The sequence below is a fragment of the Anabrus simplex genome, chromosome 3 (genome assembly GCF_040414725.1).
Source record: "Anabrus simplex isolate iqAnaSimp1 chromosome 3, ASM4041472v1, whole genome shotgun sequence".
NCBI lineage: Eukaryota > Metazoa > Arthropoda > Insecta > Orthoptera > Tettigoniidae > Anabrus > Anabrus simplex.
This window is the reverse complement of record NC_090267.1, coordinates 498985764-499005405: the sequence shown is the minus strand read 5'-3', so window position 1 is coordinate 499005405 and position 19642 is coordinate 498985764. Positions and strand designations below refer to the sequence as shown.

Below are 19642 nucleotides of genomic sequence, written 5' to 3'. Positions count from 1 at the left end.
GAAGTCGGCCGAACCCAGCAAGTGAGACGTGCGTGTAGCGTCAGCCGGTTGTACCTAACGCTGAGTAAAAGTAATAGTTTTATAGACAGCAGGAATATTTTCCTGATGGATCAATCATATTGTAGAGATGTGGAACAGGTATTGCCAGCAAATTTTCAACATTTCTCTTCGATATTATGATGCCAGTTTTAATTTACTGTAATGATTATAAAACTTGAGGAAATAAAGAATAATTATGCAGCAACAAGAAAATACAGCATAACTAAAGCCAATGTTTGGCGCTGGTGTGAAGACAAAGATAGTCTAAAAATACGTACTGCACGAGGATGGCATTCATATGATTTCACAAAGCACTTTTTAAGCCTGATTGAATTTTTTGAAGGAAAAGTGGGGGACATCTTGCATTCAGGGTCATCTTGGATTCGGAGAAATACGGCATTTGAAGAGAGCAGTGTATGAAGATGTGGAGATTGCTCTCGTCCTTTTTTTTTTTTTTTTTTTTTTTCAGTTTGTCCTTGTCTTCTTTTTCTATGCTCCCTCTTCCTACAGAGTCCTGTCAGTGTGTTCATCCTATTATGTTTTCCCTGTCATGTTTCTATCTCTAATGTACACTGACTGACAGAGCAAATGCAACACCAAGAAGGAGTGGTTCGAAAAGGATGAAAGTTGGGGAAAAAACAGAGACGGCACGGATGAATAATTGATGTTTATTTCAAACCGATATGCAGGTTACACAATGCGCACGGCATCGACTCAGTAGGATGTAGGACCACCGCGAGCGGCAATGCACGCAGAAACACGTCGAGGTACAGAGTCAATAAGAGTGCGGATGGTGCCCTGAGGGATGGTTCTCCATTCTCTGTCAACCATTTGCCACAGTTGGTCGTCCGTACGAGGCTGGGGCAGAGTTTGCAAATGGCGTCCAATGAGATCCCACACGTGTTCGATTGGTGAGAGATCCGGAGAGTATGCTGGCCACGGAAGCATCTGTACACCTCGTAGAGCCTGTTGGGAGATGCGAGCAGTGTGTGGGTGGGCATTATCCTGCTGAAACAGAGCATTGGGCAGCCCTGAAGGTACAGGAGTGCCACCGGCCGCAGCACATGCTGCACGTAGCAGTGGGCATTTAACGTGCCTTGAATACGCACTAGAGGTGACGTGGAATCATACGCAATAGCGCCCCAAACCATGATGCCGCGTTGTCTAGCGGTAGGGCGCTCCACAGTTACTGCCGGATTTGACCTTTCTCCACGCCGACGCCACACTCGTCTGCGGTGACTATCACTGACAGAACAGAAGCGTGACACATCGGAGAACACGACGTTCTGCCGTTCCCTCATCCAAGTCGCTCTAGCCCGGCACCATGCCAGGCGTGCACGTCTATGCTGTGGAGTCAATGGTAGTCTTCTGAGCGGACACCGGGAGTGCAGGCCTCCTTCAACCAATCGACGGGAAATTGTTCTGGTCGATATTGGAACAGCCAGGGTGTCTTGCACATGCTGAAGAATGGCGGTTGACGTGGCGTGCGGGGCTACCACCGCTTGGCGGCGGATGCGCCGATCCTCGCGTGCTGACGTCACTCGGGCTGCGCCTTGACCCCTCGCACGTGCCACATGTCCCTGTGCCAACCATCTTCGCCACAGGTGCTGCACCGTGGACACATCCCTATGGGTATCGGCTGCGATTTGACGAAGCGACCAACCTGCCCTTCTCAGCCCGATCACCATACCCCTCGTAAAGTCGTCTGTCTGCTGGAAATGCCTCCGTTGACGGCGGCCTGGCATTCTTAGCTATACACGTGTCCTGTGGCACATGACAACACGTTCTACAATGACTGTCGGCTGAGAAATCACGGTACGAAGTGGGCCATTCGCCAACGCCGTGTCCCATTTATCGTTCGCTACGTGCGCAGCACAGCGGCTCATTTCACATCATGAGCATACCTCAGTGACGTCAGTCTACCCTGCAATTGGCATAAAGTTCTGACCACTCCTTCTTGGTGTTGCATTTGCTCTGTCAGTCAGTGTATATAAAAATTTCCTTTAATTTCATATTCAGCACACATCTTTCTTAATCCTCCAAAATTTGTGTTTATATTGTCTGCTTATAAGGAAACAATTTTCACTTGCAAACCATGCTTTACAATTATGTTTGCTACATATTATGTCAGGATTTCCATGGTTTCACCCAAGGGCATCTTGTTTTAAGGATCATACGAGTACGGGAACACCCTGGTAATACCAAAACTCTTGAAATTCACATGATATTGTATGATGAGAAGAAGATTTCTGTACCTTGAGAACATATTTACAAAGTTGTAAGCGCAGATTAACTTTCTGTTTTCATTTTAATCAAGTGCCACACAAGCGGATCAAAACCCCGTTTTGAACTACAAACTTTGACATATTGCATATCTAAAACTTGAAGGAGCAATGCTGTGTGTATGGCGAATATGATCACAGTTTACTGTGTGATCACGACATTGCCTGCTCGATGTACATCCGATGGCTGCTTCATATCGAGCAGGCAGTGGATTACGGACCACTGACCTATTTTAATGCCTTCTCTAAAAGTTCTTTTCAAATCCCAAAGATGGCAGCATGTATAGCATAGTCCATGGCAGTAGTTAATGCACAGAGCTGTTACCCTGAAGTAGTTAACTGACTAACTGCATGGCACTGTTGACAGTCGCACATGTAACATAATATTGCTTAATGAACCAAAGAGGTGACACAGTATAGACTAACTGAGCTCCTGTTAACTTACTGACTGACTGAGGAGCCTGTACATTGGACTTTTTAAATCTACTGTCAGCTCTGTTTGAACACCCAAAGATTTTAAGCATGGGATGCCACTGGTTTCACCACAAACGCATATGAATATTGACTTCAATGTTTTTATGTATCTCACTAGGATAGTGTGACCATGATTTGATGTGTTAATAACTAACATAAGAAGATGTGTTTAGATGCCGGATTACTTCTTCTTATGGCCAGATGTAGAGTACTTGTTCTATTGCTTTGCATTTGGTTCATCCACAAGAAAATTTAGGATCTTAAAACAATGATTTCCTGAAGCCTGAAGTACAATTCATGGATATGGAGCTGTGGTAATATATAATCAAATGAAATGCAAATGTTCCTTCTGTCAAGTGACTTCAGGTTTCCAATTTTGGGTAAAACAGACTAAAAAAAAAAAAAGGAACTTTGGAGGAAATTGCCTGAGCACCTGATCCATTTTTGTGTTTTTGTGTGGCACATTGAACATTGATTGTTGTTCATCCACCCACTTGCAATACTAAAAGAAGAATTGCAGTACAGTACAAAATGCCGCAGTATCATTTGTACCATGTTGAAGGAATATAATCTTTAAGAAAAGTTTCTGAAACAATTCCTTTCCATTTTTTGAAAATAAATTTTTCTTCAGCAACCACACTTTGCTTGAGGCAAACTGATAGAAAACTTGGAAATAGGAAGCAGGTATATGTTTTGATATATGGAATGACACCTTGGTAACACTGAATTGATTATTATTTTGTTAACATATCGATAACATTTGGAACGACAGTATGTGTTGCCAGTTTAGGCTCCAGGTTTTTCAGGATTTTCTTGATTTTCTTGATATGAAAAAAATAACATTTTCAAATTCAAGGAAATTGAAATTAAGGCAATCTGAGGACAAATTTTAGCTGGGGATATTATCAGCAAATATTAGGGTTTGTCCCTAGAAATCATACATCTGGTAACACTAAAATAGATTACAATATTAGCTTGCATTGCATGCTGGTCCTGTGCCTACGCTATAGAAATCAACAAATGTCAGTGCGCTTATGTTAGCAGTAATAACTGATCAGACAATTCATACTCAACATGACCTAATAAGCAGAATGTCTATTTCAAATTCAGATTTACAGCTTATGTAAATCTATAGAGAAAAAATTAGATATAACATGTCATCAATGATAAAGCCCTTCTGATACTTCTTAAGTTTGTTGTAATTTGTACAGATAAGGTGGTTCGTGATGATTGTTATCAAAGATTATACACCACCCATATTCTGTTTACATTTTGCTCTCTTGCTACACTTAGTAAGCTGAAAGACAAGAACAATTGGAATTTTGGTTTTGAATGTTTTATAGAGTGGAAGTATGAAATGAGTAAAAGGATTAGAGTTAAAAGACTAATATACAGTAGGCTGTACCTTTTATGTCAATCCAACTAAACTGCACTACATAGTTATCATCACAAAGAAACTTCACCCACGAGGAAGCTTACCTCAAAAAAAGTGCTGAAAGCAATTCTCAAAATAACTGGTATTGATAAAACCCTCTATTGACAGTTTGCTATTAAGTCAAGATTCATTTTAAGATTAAATGGAAAAATATCTTAAAGTAAAGTGACAATGAAGGCTGAGTGCAGGGCAGAGGGGGGAAGTCAGTAATGTCACAGTATATAAATTTCATCATGATGGTCCGTATTGACTTTGATTCAACTTTGATTTAGAGGTTGTTTCCACTTTTCAGCACTTTAAAAAAAATTTATTATTCTAAAGTTACACAGAAATAATACTTAGCTTAATGTATATTTTAGGACATGTTTCATCTCATGTGCAAAACATCTTCAGCTAAAGAAAAAAAAAAAAAAAAAGCATACAAAATATGACACAGAAAATGAAAATACAGTGAAGCAATTTGAGATCCTTGAAAGTATGTTGAACACTGACAAGATGTTTGTTTATATGTCAAAAAATGCACTGTAACAACTTACAATTCTTAAAAATATGTTATGCACTGATAAAATGCTTGTTACCAGGCGAGTTGACCATGCGGTTAGAGGCGCGCGGCTGTGAGCTTGCATCTGGCTGATAGTGGGTTCGAATTCCACTGTCGACAGCCCTGAAGATGCTTTTCCATGGTTTCCCATTTTCACACCAGGCAATGCTGGGGTCTGTACCTTAATTAAGGCCATGGCTGCTTCCTTCCAACTCAGGCCTTTCCTATCCCATCGTCACCATAAGATCTATCTGTGTTGGTGCGACGTAAAGTCACTAGCAAAATTAAAAAAAAAAAAGCTTGTTTACGTGTTATCTTCTTCTTCTGCTTATTCTTGAGAATGAAGCAATATTGTCTTCAGCACTACACAGTGATATGATAAGATGTTCAATTTAAGTAGATGCTTATATGTACAATTTATTGCTATTTGTATGATTTCTAATGGAACAGCTAGGTTTCTGTTGAGCAGAGGAAACTCATACCTTGGTTGAAGTTTGGTAATGTGCATTGTATTATCTGTTGATAATAAATGTATTATGAAGAGTCTGAAATGAGAAGAAAAGAAAAAGAGAGAGAAAGTGTTTAACATACTTTACGAGTAATAAAAGGAGTTCAAACTTTCTTTACCTTCATGAAAAGGTTCCAGGCAGGACCCTTCATGGAGTTCTCTTCTACTTGTTGGTACTGTTGACCCCAGTTTATTTCCTTATCTCTGCTTGCAGTCCATTGAAAATCTGGATTAAGCTATCTAACAAGAGCACTGTTACCTCTTTGGCTGATCTCCATTGATCTGCAATCTATATGGGATGTGCCGAGAGGCATTTGTGATGTTTCTCTTGTTTCCTTTATGGAACATGTTCTTGTGCTGTTGCAGTTATGATGAATTCCATTTCTTGCAGGTTGCTTTTCCTCAGTCTCAAAGCAATTCAGATCTGTTTATAGCTTGATAGAATATGAAGACTGGACATTACAGATGTCATATTTTTGTGTAGGAGCAAGCTTCTTCATCTTGCAGAAGTTTACTCTGATTCTTGCTGCAAGGAGTTGATGATCTGAGCCACAGTCTGCACCAGGAAAGGTTTTTATGGAAAGGACAGAGCTATTCCAAAATTGGCTACATACAATGTAATCTATCTCGTTATGATACACATGATCAAGGGATATCCAGGTATACAGTCAATGTTTAGGTTGTTTGAGCCAGGTGTTCATGATTCTGAAAAGATTTTCCCTGCAGAATTGCATCATATGCTCAACTAGACCAAAGCGACCAGTGATGGTGAGCTCCTAGTTTCACATTGAGATCAGCCACAATGTAATTTTTTTTTTTTTTGCATCTGACATAGATTTTCTTCTAATATAGGATAAAGGGAATCAGTTTCATCCTACTGCCGGCATAAAAGGCAGCTGCTCCTAACATGAAGAATAGATGCTTATTTATGGGTTTGGGTGTTATTTCCTCCACCAAGGATGGTGGTCCCTTTAGGTAATCTAGCTATTTACTGCTGCGTGACACTCTGTGTTGAGTTGTGGGCTGTACGGCCTACTCCTTTACCATACCAGAATGTCTTGGCCAGACAAGAATATTCACAACAATGGTCCCGAAATGTGCAGCATAAATGGATTTATTTTAAAACATTTTACTATTTAAATCATTAAACATAAATAGCAGTTGTTGGAAAATTCTAAACTTACCTTCTCCATCCTGCCCCCGATCTACTGGTACATCATCAAGTGTTATTAGATGTGGTAGCAATCTTTGAATATCAGCTCTGTATCCCTCGTTCCTAGCAACAGGGCATTCGGCCAGAACCAAGCTCTCAAGATTATCACAGAAGGATAGGAAGCTCACATACCCTGTGTCCTGGACCAAGTTACTGATGTAGAAACAAATATATGTTAATATTTTTATGATAGTTAGAACACTATAATTATCAATATAATAGCCAAGAAAGAATATTTAAAACTTGAGAGAATTTACTAAACATACTGTACCATAACATAATAACTGTAGAAATTGAATTATGGTGTTCATGTGATAAAGACAGTCCACTGAAATCATCCTAGAATTGTTCAAGATTGGTTCTACTAAGGTTTCTATAATTAAAAAAGAAAAATCAATTCAAATTCTACCAATATCACCACTTAAAACTTGAGTTTTACTTTGTACAAAATTCATTATAGGAAGTTGACCATGAGAAGAATGAGATACAGTGAAACCTCAAGAGTGCATTCCTTATTAACAAGTTTTCCCACTTAGAAAGTATAAGTTCAAAGTCCCGATTCCCATCATATTAAATGTATATAAAAATACCTCACTTACAGCGTCACAAATTTTCGGTATTACTGCTTCGTAACGATCCCATTTTTCCTAGCCCTGAAAATGTTACTTGTCATTTCTTGTGAAAGAAACGTGATTTCCAACTTGGGTAAGAAAGAACCCTTGCTACAGTTGTGTGATAAACGGAAAAGGCCTTCAATTCCTGCACTTCACAGCATAGGTTGCACCTTCAGGAAGCAACCTGTTGGCCTCAGGAATGTTCAGTTTTGCTTGCTGATTAGCAGCAAGATTGCTGAATAACACAACAAGCCTGTTTGTGCTTGTTTTTCACATTCCATTCAGTTTTTATTTATTTATTTATTTATTTATTTATTTATTTATTTATTTATTTATTTATTTATTTATTTATTTATTTATTTTACGCCCACGTTGGAGCACTGAAATCAATCTATATACAGTCAAGTTTTCTGAATATTGGTTACAAATTTGGTTGATTTGTTCCCAGAAATGTTTCATTCTCTATGACCTGACTGCCCATTCTTCATCAATTATGTTGTACTGTTTGTGTGTATAGGTCTTCAGTTTAAGTCTCACATCGTTATTTCTCAGGATCCTCTTCTCTTCTCTGTTTTTAATTTGTTGAATTGTCAAGCCTAATTCATTTAAATCTTCTTGGACTTCTTTGAACCAGTGATTTTTAGTTTAACTATTCCAAAAGTAGTTGAATAAATGTTTGAATATCCTAGTCTCTGGTAGTCATGATATGTGACAGAAAGAAGCAATTCTTCTTTTCTGCATTGTATCTATTATAGACTCGTCCCCTGGTATACAACTTCATTAGGTAGTAATCATCATTGTCCATCTACTTGGTGTTTTTTTTTTTTAGAATTGTTCTAATGATTTGTCTATCTATTTTCTGTAATTTATCTGTAGTTGGTTTCGTATTCAAATTGAATAAGGTTTCACTAGCATAGGTTGCTTCAACCTAATAACGGAGTTGTAGTGTTTAAATTTTGCATTTATCGATAGAGATTTATTCTTGTAGGTTGGCCAAGTAATGTGTTGTGCTTGTTTTAATTTGGTAATTCTATTTTCAACTGATATGGTCTCTTTTAATTTCCAAGTTATAATCTCTCCAAGATATTTAAATTTATTAACAACCTTAATTTGTTTATTATTAGTCAGTGTGATAGGTGATGTTTCCACTTTGAAGGATGGCGTCATTTCCGTCTTTTCAAAGGAGATTTGTAATCCAATTTTTGCTGCTACTCATTCTAATTCTTCAATTTGGAGTTCGCCTCTTCCACACTACTTGCAAGTATTGCAAGGTCATCTGCAAATGCTAGGCAATTGAGTTTGATATTTTTGCCAATCTTGATGTTTGGCTGACATTTCTTAGACCATTCTCACACGACTTTTTCCAATGCACAGTTAAACAGTATTGGTGAGAGACCATCCCCCTGTCGAAGTCCAGTACAGATTTCAAATGATTCAGACAACTCTCCTCGGAATTTAACTTTTGCTCTAGTGTTCTTGAGGGTAACACCAACGAGATTAATGATTTCTGGTTTAACCCAAATTCTTTAAGGATTTTAAGTAATGACTCACGATGAATACTGTCATATGCTTTCTTGAAGTCAACAAAAGTGATAACTAACTTTTTGTTTCTCATCCTTTGATGGTTCATAATCCACTAAGACTAATGATTTGGTCAGGACAACTTCTTCCAAGTCAAAATCCCCCCTGATACTCTCCAAGTTCTTGGTCGAGCTGTTCTTGAATTCTTGTGAGGATAATTCTAGACAGGATCTTATATGTGATATCAAGTAGATATTAGAAATTTATTTTGTGTTGAGTGGTACAGTGAAGGGTAATGAATATTTGTTGCCTGATAGCCTACATTTCCATTAGGAATGTAATAGTGTGAAGTTGACTAGTGTGGTGCATACCTGTCTTGTGACAGACTAGTTATAAATTTGGAATAAGTTTGAAATTCCTTACTAATGAAGACAAAAATTAAAATATATCAGAAAGTGGACTGGCACATGCATCTGTAAATGTGCAGGGGTAGCCCGAATGTCGAAACTCAAAAGAAACTTGCACCTTTGAGTTAGTTGAATCAAAGTTTTGTTATTCAAAATGGCGGCCAAAGTCACAGCTGCACGTGGTTGATTTCAACCACCAATTCATTGTCTATAAAAGTGGGACCAGAAGATAATGTTTAATAACCCACTGGTCTGAAGTAAAAGGCTTCTGCTACCACTTGTTTTAGAAAGAGTGTGATTTGCAAATACTTGATATTTTCAGGGGCCACGGTGCAAATGTTTTCATACTTGTTGTCTTTTTCTTCTTTTTGAAATTTTTAGTGCCCACTGTTGTTATTTTATAATCCCTAATGGAAAACGTTTTCATATTTGCTCTCTCGTGTTTTTCACACCTTTTACTATTATCCTCTTATCTGTAGAAATGGTACCGTAGACATAGTTTTCACTGTACTCACAGATACATAGCATAAAATGCCGTCATGTCGAAAGAAATCATATCTAGTGCTTTTATATCCCTGTTGGATAGTTCTTAGGGCCTATTCATGTATTCAGTAGTACGTTTTCTCGCTTAACATATTCTTTTTCCTTGTCCCCTGCAGAAATATCTTAATGAGATTTGACTGTATATGAACCAACAGCAGAATAATTAAAAATGAAATGTACATTGGCTTAATATTCAGCAGCCATGGAACTATTCCAAAGACATTTCTAAATTTCTGCAAGTTATTTTTCATTTGTATGCAATTAAGCTAAGAAGTGGCTGTTTTTGCACTGAAAAGTTCATACAAATTTTGCAGTCACTTATGAAGAATAATTAGGTGTGGAGAACTTCCTGAATAATTTTTATTTTGTCTTCATTAGTAAACAATTTCATGACTTTTTCCATACCCATAACTTGACTATCACATGACAAACATGCACCATGCTAGTCAACTTCACATGATATGTTCCTAGTCCGTACATAGGCTATAAGGCAACAAATATTTGCTACCCTTCACTGTACCACTCGACACAATACATTTCTAACTTCTGTATGGAATGCAAAATAAAAGCATGAACTCACTGGGTTATTCAGCAATCTCACTGCTAACTGAAAAGCAAAACTGAACTTTCCTGAAGCTAACAGATTGTTTCCTCAAGGTGCAATTTACCATGTGATGTTCAGGTATTCAAGTCCTTTTCTCCTTATTCTGCAATTTTTCCTGACCTGCCTCCTGTGGAGAAACCACAAGGGATAACAAAGAACATTTTCAGAGCCAGGAAAAATGTGATTGTACTAGGCAGAAATAGTAAAAATTTGTGATGCGATATGTAAGGTATTTTTGTATAGATATACTGTATAAGTTTATCTATATACAGTATAGTGATGTGACGAGTCGAATATTTTAACTCGTTTAACTCGAGTCAACTCGAGTGACTTCCTGTTGTAACTCGAGTAAAGAAATCGACGGGTGTCCACATGAACCATGGTCGACTGCGATAAGACCTCACTCGTTGACTCGCTCCCGAGTCAGAGACACAAACTCGCCCAAATCAACCCGAGTGAGATCGAGTGCTTTCTGTTCCTGACTGATCGATTTCTAACATATGATGGGAAGAGAACTCGAATTCAGTTTCGAGTAATAATTCAATTATAACAAATACAGTAGAGACAATACGCGACACTGAGCAAGATATCGAGGGACAGCAATTGGAGCTCTCTCTAGCGAGTAGACCTGAAAACTACTGATTCTGTCATAAGAGCACATGTATTTTTGTGTGAAGTTTTTGGTGTTATTTATGCATTTTCAGTGAGTTGACATAATTAAATTTATTTATTTATTTATATCGTATCAGAAGCATACATAAGTTTAAAATTAAAGGTAAGGAAGAACATAAAACATAAAATAAATACTCCAATGGCGAAGAGCCACATTAAACTATGTGAGCCCAAAACCTTGCAACATCAAGTGCATTTGGCTTCGCTTTAACCAGGTCTTCTGTTGTGCAGCTGAATGGGCATGAACTGCATTGCAGCAAATGGGCTGTGGTCTGCTCTTCTCCACATACACACAAGGTACTGTCCACTTCGAAACCCCATTTCTTCTGGTTTACCCTGCACCGCGCAACACCAGAGCGCAGTCTGTTCAGTGCTCTCCAATTCACCCAATCTGTGACATGGCCAGGAGGGAGTTCCTCTTTTGGGGTCATCCATTGACTGATCCTCGTATGTTGACTCCTGACGCACCATTCTTGAATTCTTGCTTGCTGCGCTGTTCCTGCAAGTGTTTCGGTTACTCTCAAGAAGCTTTTCCTAGACTTAAGCCGCTGGCGTGGTGGCTCATATCCAAACAAAGGGTGGGCTTCCGATGTCAACACCTTTCTCTTTTCTTTCTTGGCTGCCACTTCACGGCGAATATCGGGAGGTGCTATCCCTGCAAGGCAATACACTTTTTCCAAAGGTGTAGGTCTCAAACATCCAGTAATAATGCGGCAGGTTTCGTTGAGTGCTACATCAACTGCTTTGGTATGGCAAGATTTGTACCACACCGGGCATGCGTATTCAGCTGCGGAATAGCAGAGCGAAAGGGCAGATGTCCTCACTGTGTCTGGTTGTGCTCCCCAAGATGTTCCAGTTAGCTTCCGCACAATATTGTTTCTAGCAGCCACTTTCTGCTTGATGTTCAAACAATGTTTTCTGTAGGTTAAGGCATGATCCAGAGTGACTCCGAGGTACTTCGGGGTAGGATTGTGTTGTAATGCTATGCCTTGCCAATTGACCTTCAGAGTTCGGGAAGCTTCTCTGTTGTTTAGATGAAAAACACAGGTTTGCGTCTTAGTTGGGTTTGGTGTTAGTTGATTCTTCTTGTAATAGCCAGCAAGAGTGTCTAGAGCTGTGGACAACGTTTGTTCAATCGCCTCGAAGTTATCCCCCTGAGATGTGATGACACAATCATCAGCATAGATGAAACTATTCGTCCCGGCAGGAAGAGGCTGATCATTTGTGTAAATATTGAAAAGCATTGGTGCCAACACGCTTCCCTGAGGTAGTCCGTTCTTCTGTATCCTCCACCTGCTTCTTTTTCCCTGGAACTCAACGAAGAAACTTCGATTTTGAAGTAGGTTTCTAATGGCACAAGTCAGATGGAAGTCCTTTGTCATGCTGTATACCTTTCCAAGGAGAATTCGGTGATTAACAGTATCATATGCTGCCGAGAGGTCTATAAATGCAGCTCCTGTGATTTTCCGGCTTTCAAAGCCATCTTCTATGTGTTGACTTAATTTCAACACCTGCGATGTGCAGCTTTTCCTTCTCCTGAATCCAGCTTGCTGTGGAATCAGAAGTGGCTCAATTTTATCAGTCAACCTATTGAGGATTAGTCTCTCCAGAATCTTAAAAAGATGGCATAATAAGGAGATTGGCCTGTAGCTCCTAGGGTCATTTTTATCTTTGCCTGGTTTTAAAATGGCTATGACCCTAGCCTTCCTCCATATTTTAGGTATCATGGAAGACTGAATGCAGTTATTCATGAGTTCTAGCAACCAGCACTTCGCAGTAGGACCAAAGTTCTTAATTTGTTCCATTCGAAGGTATGTGCTGTGTTTGGCTGCAGTAACTATGAAGTAGAGAAGAATGCGCGGTCGTTCTTCAGGTTCCCTCGTGACAAGAAAATGTAAGTAATATTGTGTTTGTATATATATTCTTCCAGTGACAGAGATCTTTATAGTACTTCATAATCTTCTGACCTGCTCGACCCATATTTTAACTGGCTTAAAATGTAAAACGCATATTTTATTGTATAGTGCAGCAGTTAACATTCAATACCGATGTGTTGTTGAAGGTGTGATCTGTGGGTTTTGAAATGTCACAGAAGTGATTTGGATAAGGTGTACGAGAAAGAAGGGACGTTACGCTTATATAAGAATTAGAAGATCTATTCAGATCATTTCCAGGCCAGCGACTTTAAAAATCCTCGACTATACAGCCAAGGGTATGTTACATTTTTACTCTAATTGTACGTAAATATTCATCAAAGCATCACTATCGACAACATTTTAATACTTTTCTTTCTTTTATCCCTCTTCTCAGATTAAAGCCGGGATTTTATAGATTTTCTTTCTGTTAGTAGGCTTCATGTTAAGAGGAAAATTGTCCAGCTATTAAATGTTAATTCATTGCATCATATGTGTAAGGAATGTGTCCATACTTTTATTGACAAGTGTCTTAATGTGATGATACAATGTTTTAAAATGAGAAAAAAGACAAATTCAACCGTAAGAGTTCAGGCAGGAATGCTAAAGCTAAAAAAAGTAATGCATAAATGAAAGATCAAGCCATTTCACAGCAGTTCATTTCACATCTTGTTTATGTTTAATTTCAGTCTTTGAATAATAACCTTTTAAATAATTCTTCATTAATTTATCCAGAATTGCTTTAGCAACTTCGAAGTTAATATCTCAATAACACTTTTCTAGACGTAATTTATTTTTCTATTTCCATATATACATTTCCATTGATATTTGAATTTAGCGCGATTTTTTCAGGTCAAGTCACTAGGAGTGCCACCGTCGAATTGTCTCCCATTTTAGCAAGGCTAAATCCGTAAGTGTCGCGTATTGTCTCTACTGTATTTGATTATAATAGTAATAGTTGTTTACTTTTACTTGTTGATGTGTTGGTGTGTTTATAGTTGAATGTTTTTACGTCATGCCTCGAGAAAATAAGAAATCTGTTGTGTGGGATTTTTACAAAAAGACTGGGGATAATAGAGTGAAGTGTGACTTGTGTTCGTGTTCCTATAAGCATTTCGGAAACACAACTAAATATCACATTTGAAAAGGAAGCATCCAATCCAGTGTTTAGAAAGTTCAGATCCTGTAGTGTCTAATACTAACAGTACAAATAAAACAGTGCAGTAGAGATGGGTAAAAGTAGTTCGCCGGAAGGACTAGTGTCAGAACTGCTCAGTCCCTGAAATTAATAGTTCTTTGGGAGCAGTTCTTTTAGTTTCTACTTTTCTCCCTCATCAACTTCGCTCACAAGAGTCCCAGGCGGCTGGGCTGCCGACAATGGCCCGTGACCAGCACGTGGGTATGTTGAGGTTTTGAGCGCGAACACTATTTGTGATATATGCACTGTTGTGGATTGTTGGGTGTTTTTAATTTTTGAAGTGTCTTGACATATTACTAATATTTCCTCCTTTCACACTAATTTCCACTTTACATTATTGACATATGCCTTTATTTTCTGTATAGATGAAATGAAGCCACACAGCACTTCTTCGGTTGGACATCTTCACCTGTGGCAAAGAAGCATTGAAATGTATGAAAAGGTTAGGCCCCTACTTATTTATTTTTCACAATAAACGGCGAAAAAGATTGAAAATCTATTTGTAGAGTCAAGGATTTGGAAAGAATCAGCCATGGCTTTTGAAGAAGGTACTGTTCTAGCATGTTCCTTGAGGGAAAATGGAAAACTACGGAAAACCCTTTAACGAACAGCCGATGGAGAGATTCGAACCCACAGCACCTCCCGAGTCTGGGTTAAGCCATGCTTAACGTCACGCTACAGTGGTCGGTGATAAACTATGAGTTCGGTGATTCCACATTATTAATATTTTGATTATACAACTTGGGATATGTTTTCAAACCCTGTAATATCGCATAATGTGTGTTTGAATTAGGCCTATTTTAGCTTTGAGTACTATACATCATGAACACAAAAATATTTAAAAGGTGTGTAGAGACTTACATAAATTAGGTCGAGTTTTATGGTTTTCCTACTGGTGTTTCGTACTGCAATCAATCTACACAAGTTAATTTATATTTCACTAGAAAGTTCTGTCCGCACACTCCTGTAGAAGAGTCTTGGGTCACCCTTCTGGTTAGTCTTACTCCAGTTCCTACTCCTAGTTCCATCACGTCCCGCTCACATCGTATACAGGCCTCTCATTGGTTGGTTGGGACTAAAAGAACAACAGCTCTGTAGCTAGTCTCCCGACACGAAAATGTAAAAATTATGTCGACACTCACATAAATATACTCCAAGTTTTATGGTTTCGCAACTGGCATCACATAATACAATCAATCTACACAAGTAAATTTACATTTCACTAGTAAGTTCTCTCCGCCCACTCCTGCAGAGGAGTCCTGGGCCAACCTTCTGGTTAGTCTTACTCCAACTCCTACTCCTAGTCCCATCACGTCCCACTCACATAGCATACAAGCCTCTCATTGGTCCGTTGGGACTAAAAAAACTACAGCTCTGTAGCTAGTCTCCCGACATGAAAATGTAAAAATTATGTCGACACTTACGACACTTACATAAATATACTCCAAGTTGTATGGTTTCGCAACTGGTACCGTATCGCATAATACAATCAATCTACACAAGTAGCCTAAATTTACATTTCACTAATAACTGGCCAACCTTCTGTTCTAATTAGTCGTATTCCTTCTCTTAGTTCCACTATGTCCGCTCATTCTCATGCAAGCGTTTCATTGGTCGGTTGGGACTTAAGAGAACTCCGTAGCTAGTCCTTCCTTGAAGAGTTACTCATCCCAAGGAGCAGTCCTTTTGGAGCAGTTCAGTCAGGAACGACACATCTCTACAGTGCAGCCTAGACTAGATGAACAATCCAGAATCGCAGTAAGTAGGCCTACTAGTACTTGTACTATGACTGGGATTCAATTAAATGAAGACTTCTTTTCCACATCGCAAGAGGAAAATACATCGCGGCAAGATAATGCAGAATCTCGTCCAAAACATCAGAGACAAATGCAATTAATTCCTTCTGCAAAAGTGAATCAAAAGGTTATTGACGAAACGTTATTAGATATGATAATTTTAGATTATCAGCCCCTACAAATTGTAGAAAATGTCAGTTTCAAAAGGTACACTCAGAAACTCAACCCTGACTATAGGCCTCGCTACCCACTCGAAAAGTATTGTCAGATAAAATGCTCAATGACAGATATAATATATGTTCAGAAGTTCTCAGGCAAAAACTACAAATGGTGGAAATGTAGCAGTAACAACTGATATTTGGACGTCTGATAGCAACAAATGCTATATATCCGTAACAGCTCATTTCATCCACGACTGTAAATAGAACTCGTCGGTTTTGTCCACTATGGAATTGCCTTCACAACACACGTCTCTTAACATAGCCGACACTATACGAACAATTGCAGGCGAGTGGCAAATATATGGTAAAATTGTAGCTATTGTTACAGATAATGCCAGCAGCATGAAAAAGGTAGTAAATGACTACTTGCGCAAACGTACTCGCTGTTAAAGATTGCATAGCAAAAGATAGTGACGAAAATAATAATAACATTTGAATAATAGTAACGTTTGAATGTCGGTCTATAGTTTCACATTTCAAGCACAGCAGTAAATCGTCTTAGAAATTAAAAGAGATTCAAAAGCAAATGGGCCTTGAAGAACTTAAACTGAAACAGGACGTGCCCACAAGATGGAACGCAACTTTATATATGTTGGAAAGATTGTTAAAAGTAAAGGTTCCTTTGTCAGCAACATTACTACTCATACAGTCACCAGTGTCTAACTTAGATTCTTCCGAATGGCTTATACTCGAAGACATAACTGCTCTCTTAAGTCCTGTGGAAAAGATGAAAAGATGACTGTAATCCTATGTGGAGAATCTTATCCGACTTTATCTTGTGTGATCGCACTAATAAGGGGACTGCAAAACACAGTAAACAAAAAGAAACCTCGAACAGATGCAGGAAGACATTTACAAAAATCGTTAGTTGAGGTGCTCGACAAACGGCTAAATGTCTATGAAAACAATGGAACAGCGTTGAAATCAACCTTTCTTGATCCTCGCTTCAAAAAAAAAAAAAAGAGACTTTGGCTTGGAGTCGAACGCAGATAATGCTCAGAAGTGGGTGATCGAAGAACTTGTGGCAGATAATCAACTCACAGTCACGCACACACAGCAGGTGCAATCTATATCAACAGAATCTACACCAACAGAAAACAACGAAGATGACCTTTGGGAAACATTGGACAAAAAGATTAGGGAAATGACAACTCAACAGACTCCGGCTTCTTCAGCTACAATAATAGTGAAACAATACTTGGAATTATCATATTTAGGCAGGAAAGATAATCCTTTACAGTTTTGGGAGGACAGAAAAAACATTTTTCCTTCCTTTTACAAATTGGCCAATAAGTACTTGTGTATACCTGCGACATCGGTCCCATCCAAAAGATTATTTTCCAAGGCTGGTATGGTCACAAATGAGTGACGAAACAGACTGTCACCAAAGAAGTTGAACAAAATTTTATTTCTCAATAGTTGGTGTGCTGCAGCCTACAAATCATAAGTAGGAGAACATATTGTGATTGCAACAAAAATATAACGCTTGATTTTTTAGGAAGTGTGCGTAATGATATTAAATTTCTTCATTCTTTGCTTAATTATTTAGTTTTCCTGTAGTTTTAGTATTAATAGTGTTAACAATTAGTTTTTAAATCAAAGGGTTGAGACTATATTTTGTCTATATTTTATGAATAATTCAGAGCTTTTCTCCGTGATTTTATCAAATTATTTTTATTCAGCTACTGACCAGTGTTTGTAGTCTAACATGTATGTGATCTCTGGTATAAAATACGTTATTACTATTTGAATAAGTTCTTACGAGTGCGAGTACTTTAATTTTTTGTACCTCGGTTGAGCATCTTATAGTCTATATTCAGAGTTATGACATGGACTCGAGTAAACTCTGTGAATACAAAAAGTATTCCTGTTCCCTTACACGCCTTGCCTAGTTGGAATATCTATAGCACATCCCATCTCACTCACAAGACATAGCGATTGTCACCGTCTCGAGTTGGCAGTGTTTCCGAATACGAGTTACTTCAGTTGACGAGTATTCAACTTGTCATTTGCTACACGAGGTCAAAGATACGACATGTTCCGAATAGTCCCGAGTTTGGCCGAGTGCTTTCTGTTCTTTGATCGATTCCTAACCTAAGCAAGACACCAGATACAATATTAATGTTATTTTTTACAAATAATTAAGCCTTTTTTCCTTTAGCGTTGCTGTAATGTGTCATAGAATTAGTTTTCTTCACAAAGGGTTGAGACTATTATTTGGTTTACATTTGAGAAGAGCTCAGTATTTCTGTTTCCATATTTATTAAACATTGTTTTCTTTAGCTGCTAGACTTACTTACTTACTTACTTACTTACTTACTGGTCGGCGCTACAGTCCTTGTAGGTCCTTGGCCTCCTTTATCACCTGCCTCCATTCATCTTGTTCCTCAGCTTTTCTTCTCCAACATTTAACTCCTAACTTTCTAAGGTCATCGTCAACATCATCAATCCATCTTTTCCTGGGTCTTCCTCTCCTCCTCCTTCCATCAAGTTTCCCTATAAACACCTTTTTTACGGTGCAGGTTTCTGCCATTCTCTGAACATGACCGGCCCACCTAATTCTTCCCTGCTTAATTTTAGCAACAATATCTGGCTGGCCAAACAGTCCTTGCAGCTCTACATTTGTCCTCATTCTCCACCCATCCTGCTCTCTTACTGCACCGAATATCTTTCTCAATATCTTCCTTTCCCACCGTAACAGCCACTGTTCTTCTCTGGAGGTCATCACCCAGCATTCTGAGCCATACATAACTATTGGTCTTAGTACTGTTGTGTATATTTTAATTTTTGTATTCCTGCTGACATTCCTGGATTTAAACATATTTTGCAAGACGTAAAAGCATCGGTTTCCACTTGTTATCCTCTCCTGTATTTCCACGGAGGTTTTATTGTCCTCTGTTATTATAGAGCCTAGATATTTGAAAGATGTGACTCTTTGATATTCCTTCCCATTTAATCTTACTGGGGTCCTTCCTCTTACTCCCTCTGTATCTCCCATCTTCATATATTTTGTTTTGTTTGTATTCACTTCTAGTCCTAGGTCCCGTGCTTTCTCTTCTAATACTGAGTAGCTCTCTTCAAGAGCTCTTTCATTTCTTGCAATTATTGCTACATCATCAGCATATGCTATCACTTGTACTAATCTGTTCAAAATGGTTCCCCCTGGGTTGATGGGCAATTGACGGATTACTTTTTCCAATGCTAGGTTAAAAAGCAGTGTGGAAAGTACATCTCCCTGTCTTAGTCCTCTCTCCACTAAAAACTCCTCTGACAGATCTTGCTCCACTCTCACCTTGCATACCGTTGTTTTCAAAGTTATTTCTGTTAATCTAATCAATTTCCTTGGGATTCCAAATTCTTTCATAATCTTGTAAATTTTACCCCTATCTAGACTGTCATATGCCTGTTTAAAATCAACATACAGCTGATGTAGCTGTTTGTCATATTCATAAAATTTATCTAGCACTTGTCGTAATATAAATATCTGATCCAGAGTAGAGCGATGTTTTCTAAAACCTGCTTGGTAATCCCCTAATATTCTTTCCATCCATAATTCCAATCTTAAGGCTAGTACCTTACCAAAAACCTTGTACGTTCCATCCAGCAAGGTGATCCTTCGATAATTTCCACATACTGCCTTATCTCCTTTTTTATGTAATGG

At 38.4% G+C, this 19642-nt stretch overlaps 1 protein-coding gene across 1 annotated transcript in view; it reads right to left on the bottom strand.

Moving 5' to 3' along the window:
- The window catches only part of LOC136866882 (uncharacterized), a 240950-nt gene that overhangs the window by 185522 nt on the left and 35786 nt on the right, over positions 1-19642 (bottom strand). The window contains exon 5 of the mRNA XM_068226881.1: positions 6464-6645. Within this exon, the coding sequence (XP_068082982.1) occupies positions 6464-6645 (182 nt within the window). The remainder of the gene's footprint in view (positions 1-6463; positions 6646-19642) is intronic.